The sequence below is a fragment of the Hibiscus syriacus genome, unplaced genomic scaffold (genome assembly GCF_006381635.1).
Source record: "Hibiscus syriacus cultivar Baekdansim isolate YM2019G1 unplaced genomic scaffold, ASM638163v2 tig00110474_pilon, whole genome shotgun sequence".
Lineage (NCBI taxonomy): Eukaryota > Viridiplantae > Streptophyta > Magnoliopsida > Malvales > Malvaceae > Hibiscus > Hibiscus syriacus.
The window spans coordinates 825,521-836,808 of NW_024062753.1; the positions used below are offsets into that span (position 1 = coordinate 825,521).

Consider the following 11,288-nt stretch of genomic DNA (forward strand, 5'->3'; position numbering starts at 1 on the left):
GCAGTTTTGGCATTTCTCTTTAGAGAAATGTGTCGGGCGACGAATTATAAGAAAACTGCTATCGGTGGATGTCTTCTGCTTCTACAATCATGGGCGTGGTTCCGCATGCCTTTCTTATGCCCGATCGTGAATGAACCATACGTATTCCCCTTATTGTTGAGGTAATTTTCGAACTAAATTTTGATTTAAATATTTTCAATTAAATAGGGTGATATTTAGTTTATATTATATTTCATAGGTGGTCGATGAAAAGAAAGGACCATAAAAGTATACCTACTGTTTTAGAGGAAATTCGTTTACTTATTGATACGAAAGCTGGGTCTGAGGTATGTTTTTAAATTTGTTTAATTATTAATATTTTAATTTAAAATGTTAGATATAATTAGAATATTTTATTTATTTGAATTGTATATTTATATTTCAGTTTCAGTGGATACCTTATGCGAGCGATGAAGTGAAAGCTTGCATCCCACCCCACCTTAGTGGGTCATTAGAAGTATGGATATCGGTTATACCTCTTATATGTTATGCTATTATTGAGTGGCATCCAGTTGATCGCGTGCTCCGTCAGTATGGTTGTACGCAATATATTCCTGGAGCTCCTAGAAATTTAGACGACGTGCATAACATAGATAGACGGGGAAAGAAAGATGTTAACTGGGTGGTGAGACACAGAGATTGGATTGCGCTTTGGGAGAACCAATATACACTGTTGGCCCCTCGACAATATTACGCTGAAACTGGTCATATGGTTATGGATAACTATATGGACTGGTTTAATGAAAATGGGAAGCCGTTTCTACTTTCGGCGGAAGCACGAGGGGTTAACATTCCTAGGCGCCGAGAAAGACGTCAACCGTCTCAATATCATCGTCCCCCGACGCGTGGACGGAGAGAAGGCGCTACCGGTTCTGCATCAGTCCCACCACAACATCCTTATTCGTCGATGCCGCAGGGGTACATGCCCAGCCCTCCACTTCATATGCCAAGCCCACCAGTTTATATGCCATCTCCGCAGGGTTACATTCCGAGCCCGCAGGGTTACATTCCTAGCCCGCCAGGTTACATGCCTAGCCTGCCAGGTTACATGCCTAGCCCGCAGGGTTTTATACCATATGGAGGTGCATATACGACTATGCTTAATGATCCAGCATATGCTTCATATGCATCTTATTTGGCTGGTGGTGCTTCTCCGCAGACACCTCAATCTTCATCTGGATCACATACATCGATACCAATGTTTCCACAGTTTTCACAGTTCCCGGGGAGCGGTGGGATTGTTACTAGCACTCCTCCAGGGTCGTTATTTTATACAGGCCCTTCAGCCCCTTCAGCGTCATCTACACCAAATGAAGAAAATGCTGCTGATGATGATAGTGAAGATGAGGAGACTGAAGAACAAGTTCCACGAAGAAATCCTCCACGAAATAGGCAACCACCGCCATGTGGAACTCATTCGAGACGACGACATCGGTGATCCAGTTATATTTAATGTTATTTAAATAATTAAATTTCAGAATTTTATGTAATTTGGTTATGTTATTTAAATGTTTCATGGTTGTTACATACATATTTTTTAATGTTTTTTATTCACATTTAACATTAAATGTTTGATAAATGTTTTTAAAATACAAATTATATTATTCGAAATTTAAAATAAAAATAAAAATAATATTATTCAAATTTAAATTTAAAATATAAATTATAGTATTCGAAATTTAACATTAAATTTTAACTTAATATTCCAATTGTATTCGAAATTAAAAGTTATATTCCAATTATAGTTCACAATACTTAAATTGAAATTAAATTTATCCATACATATGATTTTATCATTAACATATATATTAAAACGTATACATTAAAATCAACTTATGTTGAGTTCATCGATCGACGGAATCAACCAAGAGGGGGGTGAATTGGCAATTTATTCAATGTCACATTTCAATGCTCATTCCATACAATTTCAATGTCACAATCACTTATCACTTCACATTTATTCAATTTATCAATAACATTTTATCTAATTTATTCAAACTTCACATAACGTTTTAATTTAAGTTATTCTTAACTTGTTGAACATTCAAAAGAAGTTAAATTTAAGTTATTCCCCGAGGGACATGAGTGACATAATAGGGCAATGATAATATTCTCTGACGAAATAATAGAAGGCGCGCCCCCGGGAACGCGCCTTCACGTGAATAGTGAAATAATAGGTACTGATATATCTAGTGTCCCCGAGGGACATGAATGACATAATAGGGCAATGATAATATTCTCTGACGAAATAATGGAAGGCGCGCCCTCGGAACGCGCCTTCACGTGAATAGTGAAATAATAGGTACTGATATATCTAGTGTCCCCGAGGGACATGAATGACATAATAGGGCAATGATAATATTCTCTGACGAAATAATGGAAGGCGCGCCCCCGGGAACGCGCCTTCACGTGAATAGTGAAATAATAGGTACTGATATATCTAGTGTCCCCGAGGGACATGAATGACATAATAGGGCAATGATAATATTCTCTGACGAAATAATGGAAGGCGCGCCCCCGGGAACGCGCCTTCACGTGAATAGTGAAAAATAGGTACTGATATATCTAGTGTCCCCGAGGGACATGAATGACATAATAGGGCAATGATAATATTCTCTGACGAAATAATGGAAGGCGCGCCCCGGGAACGCGCCTTCATGTGAATAGTGAACCGATTATAGAAACTATTATATGCAACGTATTATAAACTTTCAAAACAAACTTCAGTTCACAATCTTTCAAATTCTCAAATTCCCAAACTCTAAATTCTCAAATTCTCTGAAAATGAGTCGTCTTTCTGCTGTTGTTTTGTATGATGGAGAAATTAAGGAAGCTGAAGAGGGGGTTGTTTTTGAGTCAGATCATTATATCCCCTTAACCTTGAAGAGAAACATCACAATTGAGGAGTTAATCAAAAAATTTCGTTAAAGATTCGTGTAGCAGGCCAGAGAAGACTATCTTCACTTCAATACAGATTTCCTACTGAACTTTTTCCGCTCACGTATACATCATTTCAGCTTTCAAACGATGATGATGTTTCTATGATGGTTGATGCTCATATGGGGAGTTCACAATCTCTTATTGAAATGTATGCCACTTTTATTGAGGTTCGTGTAACTCGTGGTCTCTCATATTCCTCTCACTTTGGCATTGCATATCAAACTGATCAAGTTGATAGCCCGACACAACTTATCTGTAATGATTTCACATCATTAATGGCGGATCCAACGCCATATACCATGCCATCAAGTTCAATAGGAAGGCATTCATCTGCAACTGCTTATGATCTCAACCCACGTGGCTTCACCAATAATCCATATGGCAACATCTCTTCTACTTCAAGGGGCAAACATTCATCTGCCAATGTTTTCGACTTACATATGGAAATGCCATCGAGACGACAGTCTATTCACATCCCACATGATACAATGGCCTCAAGTTCAAGGGGAGGACACGCAAGCGGGAACTTATTTGACCTCAACATTGGATTATCGGAGGAACCCTCATCTCCACCAGAAGAACCTCTTCGGGAGCCAGGTGCAGATGGTGCTGAAACGGGATTATTCGTTGAACCTGACTCACCACAGTTTAACGTACATTCTGATGATGACGAGGATGACGTTCCGATAAATACAACACCAGCCGAACTTCCTGCACATATGTATGAGGCTGATTACGATGCAATGTATGAGCCTGAATTTCCAGATCTTCCTGATGTTGGCAACTATGGACTTCAATCATCAGTCAATGACGGTAATTTACATATTGGAATGGAGTTCGCATCGAAGGAGGAAGCAATGATGGCAATAAAGAGTTACAATATTCGTAACTCAGTTCAGTCCCGAGTTGATCGATCTAACACGGAGAAATATGTCTGCTACTGCGTCCAACGTCACAACGGATGTCAATGGATGGTCCGTGTATCAAAGAGGAAGAGGAAGAACAACTTATGGGAACTAACCAGATACAACGGTCCTCATACATGTTGTGAAACAGGTATAAACCAGGATCATCCCAACTTGGACTCCAACATTATTTGTCAAGCAATCATGCCCATTGTGAAGCAAAGCTCTCATATAGCTGTTGCAGTGTTGATTTCTGCTATACAGTCACAATATGGGTACACTGTCTCATATAAAAAAGCGTGGTTGGCAAAACAGAATGCCATTTGCAAACTTCATGGCGAATGGGATTCCTCTTACAACGAGCTGCCCAGTTGGTTTCATGTTGTGCAAAGACTTAATCCCGGGACAATTGTTGAGTTCGAAACTCAACATCATTACGTGAATGATCGAATGGTTCGCGATCGCTGCCAATTTTACCGAGTCTTTTGGACTTACCCTCAGTGTATTAATGCAGTCAAGTACTGTAAACCAATTGTCCAAATTGATGGTACTTTCTTGTATGGGAAATACAAGCAAGTTTTATTATTGGCTGTGGTCCAAGATGGAAACCGCAATATTCTTCTTGTTGCGTTTGCCCTCGTTCAAGGAGAAGACACTGAGTCTTGGGCTTTTTTCCTTAAAAATTTACGTTTACATGTTGTCACCAGGGAACGACTATGCATTATTTCAGACCGAGGAGCCGGGATAAAAGCAGCAATGGACTCTTTGGGTACAATGTATAGACCTCCACATGTTCAACATCGTTATTGTGTCCGTCATATTGCTGCAAACTATTACGGAAAATACAAGAAGAACGATGAACGTCAGTTAGTCGTGCGGATGGGTATGTTACTTTTTCCCAATTTTCTATCAATTTCTTATTACTTATTTATACTTCATATTAACTATTACATATTCCTAATGGCTTAGGTTACGAACTCTTACCTCAAAGGTTTGAGTCGATGCTACAAGAGCTGTTTGGCAAAAATAAGAAGGGGTGCGAGTACATTATGGACATCAGCAAAGAAATGTGGACAAATGCATATGACGGGGGGTATCGCTATGGTCATATGACAACAAACTTGGCTGAAGCAATAAATTCAACCTTAAAGGGGGCGCGTCATTTACCAGTCACGGCGTTGGTCAAAACGACTTATTTTCGTTTGGGTCAACTCTTTGCAAAACTCGGTGGACAAGCTCTTACTTGGATGCAAAACGGACATATTTACCACCCAAGACTAGTAGCCGATTTACAGAAAAAGTGGCTACATCAAATGGGATGTTAGTTACAAATTTTTCTCGCACCCGTGAATTGTTTCGTGTAACCGAAATGCCACGTCCGCTGCAAGGGATTGAAGCTAACTCTTTCAGAGTTAATCTGCAAGAGAGGTGGTGCGATTGTGGTTTCTTTCAAGCACTCAAATATCCATGCTCTCATGTCATTGCTGCTTGCTCACATTCGCATTTGGACTACAAAATTATGTTGATCCCGTATACCAACTTTCACAAGTTTTCAAGGTATATGAATTTGAGTTTCCGCCCATAGGAAACGAAAGAGACCCAAATGAGATTCAAACTTGACTTACAATTGTACCAGATCCATTGCTATTGAGGGACTCAGGTCGTCCAAAATCTACTAGAATACATTGTGATATGGATATTCGGGAGAAGTCAACAGAACAAAACGATGTGGGCATTGTAGAAACATCGGGCACAATAGAAAAAAATGTCCAGCTCTGTTATCATCATATAACCGTTAACTCTTATGTAATTAAAGTTTTTAAATGAATGTTTTTATTTCTAATAATTTAATGTTATTGCATTTATATAATTTGTCAATGTATGTACACCTAAATAAATTTTTTTAACTTTTAAATACATAAATATATTTAATATAATTATTTAATATAATATTTAATATTATTAGTTATAATTTTTTCGTTATAACTTTTAAATTTATTAAATTAAATTTTCAATAAGACTAATTTTATAAAATATGTAAGTCTTGAAGATTAAATATGTAATCATACTAATTTATTAACTTATGCATCAATATTTTCGTTAAATATTGACTAGATTGATAACATTTAAATAATTAACTGATAAAATTAATAGATCGATAATCAAAATCAAAAATACTCGAAACTTGATAATTCTTACATTATAATCGAAACATTTTACATAATATATTATTAATTTATAATAATAATAAAATAAACTATTTATTATAAACAAAATACGTCTGCTGAGTTGGCAAAGGCGCGTCCCCGGGGACGCGCCTTTCACACGTGGCATCCAACTCAGCGAAAAACACGGGTAAAGCGCGCCCCCGGGGACGCGCCTTTGCCAACTCAGCAGAAAGGGTGCTAGTTCTGGAAATATTGATCAAACGGTGTCAGAAAAGTAAAATTAAAATCAAACGGTGTCAGTTATGTAAAAACCCCAATTACTTGGTCTTGTCAAGTTCATAATTTAAAAAATAATGAACCGAAAATTTAGTTTGATTAATTAATTTATTGAATTAATTTAAAATTCGAATTTAATATATTTATATTTTTTTATACTCGAATTTCTTCATTCGGACAGGAAAAAAAATGCATCCAATACGGAGGAAAAAATGCAAAATAAACATCCAGTGGCATAGATAGAGACCAACAAAACAACATAAATAATACAATGTCCAAAATTTAAGCAACTTAGTTCAAAAGTTGCTTTATCTTTTACACTCTTCTGAGCACAAGGGATTCCATGCCATTTTGAGAAGACAAAAACTCTTCCTCGAGTCGAAGGAGCGAGCCCTCTTTCCGGTTTCCATTTATATATATGACGATTTTAATGGACGGTAGAAAACTACGGTAACAGAGACACAAAACGACAGAAGACAGCTTCTTTCAGGGATGGTAAGAATGTACATTACTTTCTGAGAAGCTTCTGGGAGAGAATCCTCTTCGAATACGGGCTGTTGCGCGATAGTGCTTTATGGGACTCGATTGCTTCGACGAGCGAATTGTGCAGAGCTCCCTAACATAAGTGGGAAGAAAAGAAGACAAGTCAGATACATTTTGTGGTTAGTAAGAGGTTTAGAGTAACATGCAATAAAAGAGGATCTCAAACAAAACAATTTGGTTCAAAAACAAGGTCTTCTAAGTTCATCTTCAAGTAGGAGCATAAAATTTTGACCTTATCCGTCACGGTAATCATATAATCCCTGATTCCTAATTCTGTCAACTATATTTTCACGTATTATCTAACATAAAATATCGATGATTCCAATACTGATGCATACGAATGTTATAACGGATCATACAAGCCAGAAACAAAGATGAGTTTTAACTGGCAGATTGGAGTTTTTGTATATAATTAGAGAAGTTATTGGCTCTCAAACCTCAGACACACGGAGTGCAGTTTGCACAACATAATTTGCATGTGGATCTTGAAGCAATCGTTCAAAGTGAGTTGTAGAGAGCAATTCGTTAATGATTTTCGATCGGCTCTCGTCATTTAACACCACGAGACATTTTTCAACCACATGACTGCTGAACTTCTGCGATGAGAGGTGCCCGTAATTCCCTTCGAATTGAGAAATCAGAGTCAAAGTGGCAGATGGAATTTTTATCTCCAAAATAAACTGAACAACATAATTTCTGCAAAATCAAAAACAGGAATCCATGGTTAAAAGAAGTGCATGAAAGGGACAGCATGTATCACAAACTTGAATTCGTGGGCACCCGCGAATATCGAATTCAGAACCAACTAGCAAGTCTCATAACAACAAAGAAAAAGCTTAAAACATTAACGGACCAACTAAGGACAAAAAAGTTGGTTTCCGACAACAATACAAGGACAACACCGATATGATGACTAATTCAGCATGGCACCATACGAGTCAATGACACAAAACAAGCCATTAATTCACTTTCCGAAACAAATCTTTTCCACCACCACTTATTAGTATCACAGAAGGGCCAAATACAGAAGATCCAACACAATCAAATATGCAAAGAGTTTCGGCTTACCGCACCTTTTCTGCATCATCAGTCAACCAGAAAGTTTGGTTATTCAGTAAACCAGAAACTCTTAATTGCATACACAACTATATATATCAGCTTATGTAAGTTGAGTTTCCTCTAACTAGAAATTGATGCTTACCCATACGCGTCTTGTGCAAGTAGGAGCCCATTGGTGGATATTTGTTCAACCAGTTTTTCCCAATATTCCCCAGAGGAATGACTAATGCATCGTTGCAAAACGCAACAGCCGTGTTGATGAGTTGCAATATCAACACAATACTTCGCAGCAGCAACAAAAATAAACTGTCAAAATGATCGGATTCCATTATTTTCCATCGAGTTACAATTACCGAGACACATGCAAAGTGATGCATTGCCTCTAAGAATAAGCAAAAGGGAGGTTCAATCTAAGGCTCAGCTCGGCATTGTCTGTAACTTATACAAGATATCACACTTCACTATGAGTTAATGAACAAAAACAGAATGGCATAGAAAAGATCCAACATTAACACCTAGAAAGGTGGAAGGCTTACCTTTGTTATCTTCACAGCTAAGGCATTGCAAGCAACGCTGCACAACATGATTCCCATTCAGGTCCTTAATGAGAGATAAGAAACCAGGTTCAAGAGATGATATAATCAGTGAAATTTGCTGCCTGGTCTTCAGAGTCTCGATCAACTTTTGCACTACACGGGTGCTGAAACAAGGAAAACAATGTTAGAAATGTAACAGCAAATGAAAATGTACATTTGCAATGTTTCGGACATACCCGTGTGTGTTTAGAGATATTTTAACTAGCTGCCCTGGTTCCTCTGTAGCCATTAACAAAATCTGCATTCTCTGTTCTTCATTGCACACTTCCAATAACTTCTGCATAAGATAATTCCCAAATGGGTTCATCATCAGTTCAACTACATGATCAATGATCTCCTTAAATATTATTTCGACATCCTCTAGGGTACCCTCATCGAATAGCAGCTGTAAGAACCTACAACCATGTTGATCTTTTGCCATTAAGTATATATATCCACGAGCTTCGGCCAAAGAGTTACACTTAGCCGGCAAAGAGAATGAGTTATATAACTTAGCATTCTTAGCATTTCCACTAGCTGCAGCAAAGTGAGACCAATTATCAAGTTGCAACCTTCCTTCTCGATGCTTACTTGCACCAATCTCCTGCCCCTTGTTGATTACAAAATTTAAACCATCACCTTGAATAATGAAACTACTCTCATTTGGGATTCCAACATTTGAATGGGATCTAGACAAACCATTGGATAATGGAAGCCCCCAATTTAACAGGCTTCCAATGCTCAGATTACGGTTCGCTTGAACAAACCAGGGAGAAGCATGAAAATTCAGCTTACCTCTTCCATCATTCCCATTCATACTGTTTCTTTGACCATAGATTAAAGCATCATTCATCAGAAGATCATTCAGAGAATTCCCTCTCTGATAATAGTTACAAGCTAGCTCTTTTTTCTGCCATGGAGACCTCATTGTACCATTCAAATTATTCATTCCCCTAGGCGAACCCAAAGCATCCTGGCGACCAAGATACATTTGGGGATATTCCTGCTGTGGAAATCCAGAAAATGCCATATTCCTCCCACCATTGACACTTGATGGAACACTCATAGAAACAGGGGATTGAAGACCCACAAAATCAGCAAACCCTTTCCTAAGTTCATCACAAGCCCCATGTTTTCGAATCCCATTGGGCTCAAGTGAAAAATCTCTAAAACTAGAACCGAAATTCTCTTGATCATTGCTAATATACATTTTACTACGAGTCCTGCAAAGATCCAGTTCACCAAACAAGCAATCAATACTGGCCTTTTGCCTAATAGTTGAATCCATAAACAATCCATTTGACAAGTGTGGCTTAAGGTCATCTAATGGCGGTGGAGGTGGTGATCCATTAGACAAACTCGAAGAAGAGCCATCTGACAGTAAAGAGAAACCGCTTCCAGGGGAAGCATGTGTATGGTTATGGAAATAGCTTGATGGGTCATCATCATACACAAGACCATACATACCATTAAATGACTCATTTTGATGATGATGTGATGTTGCATGAGGGATCTCATCTAATATCGTTTCAAACTCATCATCATCATCCATGTTTCCTCTCTTCTTCTTCTCGGCGGTGGATTCCAACATCAGAAAGACAGACAAAAAGGAAAAACAAACAGAACCAGAAACCAAACCAAAACAAAACAAATAGACAAAACAACAACAACAACAGCCACAAGAAGAAACAATCAAAAGAAGAACATCAGATGTGAAACAACAAATACCCAGAATAGATTACCGCTTTTTATCATCTGTGTTTTGCTCAGATTATGAAACCAACCAGAAAAGGAACAATATTTTTACCCTTTCGTTCTTTTTCCAAATGGCATTTCAACTATAACAGAATAAATCCATTTTCTGGGTTTTGGGTTTTCTTTTGTGAATAATTTGGTGAGACATGCAAAGATTGAAGGAAGATCACATATGGTTACTTTTAAGAACCGTATGAAATATTACATACACATATACTCTCTCGCTTTGTGTACGCTCTCACGCCATTAAAGTTGGGCTAGTGAAGAACAAACGCTATTTATATTTTGCTCCCACACACCTCAACAAAATTAAGATAACATTAATAAAATAATACTAATATTAAAATATTTGTTTATAAATTTGTAATCTTTAGCTATCTTCTTCAAGCATTTTCTTTTCACTCGGGACCACTACAACTTAAATGAGCAATACACTCTTATTCCTCTACGTGAATTGCACGCTTTATGAGCTTTTCATTTTGCTAATGGCAAATTGAGAATTTGATTCCTGAACCTTCGGGACTTGTGATCCACCCACTTCAGATAGCGCGTGGTAAATAAGAACTATTTACTATTGTTAATTAATAGTAATTGAATATTATGCGTGCATGATATTTATCACTATTTATTAATTAATTAATTTTTGAATTTTCCTTTTAAATTTAGTTGTGATAAAATTTAATGTTTCTTATCAATTCATATACCATATATAACTTTATGAATTTGATTTTTTATGTTAATTTAATTAGTTTTTTTAAAAAATTAAAATTTCAATAATAATCCTAATAATAATCTTTAAATTTTTAAAATTAAATTATACTATTAATTATAGTATTTTATATAAATTATTAATTTAGTTTCTTAATTTTAAATAATACGTAATATAACTTTGATTAAAATAGAATATAATGACTAAATTTGTAATTTATAATAATATAGGGATTAATGATAGAATTTGACCTCATCTGCCCCTCACGTCTCTCTTTTCCTAATTTTGAGGTTTTAAATTAGATTTCAGTTTCCAATCT

The 11,288-nt window shown here is 36.9% G+C and overlaps 1 protein-coding gene across 1 annotated transcript; it reads right to left on the bottom strand.

Annotated features, from left to right (window-relative positions):
* Positions 1-6,488: 6,488 nt before the first annotated feature.
* LOC120127998 (pumilio homolog 2-like) lies at positions 6,489-10,482 on the bottom strand. Its single transcript, XM_039145783.1, has 5 exons — positions 8,703-10,482; positions 8,470-8,630; positions 8,073-8,238; positions 7,309-7,567; positions 6,489-6,944 (listed from the first exon to the last, which is right to left on the bottom strand). The coding sequence occupies exons 1-5, from the start codon at positions 10,094-10,096 to the stop codon at positions 6,837-6,839; spliced, it is 2,088 nt and encodes a 695-aa protein (XP_039001714.1). The 5' UTR covers positions 10,097-10,482; the 3' UTR covers positions 6,489-6,836.
* Between the last annotated feature and the right edge of the window lie 806 nt (positions 10,483-11,288).

Excerpts from the sequence above, each read along its gene's own strand:
- LOC120127998 (XM_039145783.1), bottom strand. The coding sequence starts at position 10,096 with ATGTTGGAATCCACCGCCGAGAAGAAGAAGAGAGGAAACATGGATGAT. Across the intron at positions 8,631-8,702 it reads ATATCTCTAAACACACACGG|CACCCGTGTAGTGCAAAAGT; the intron begins GTATGTCCGAAA and ends TCCTTGTTTCAG. Across the intron at positions 8,239-8,469 it reads CCTTAGCTGTGAAGATAACA|AGTTTATTTTTGTTGCTGCT; the intron begins AAGGTAAGCCTT and ends GATCATTTTGAC.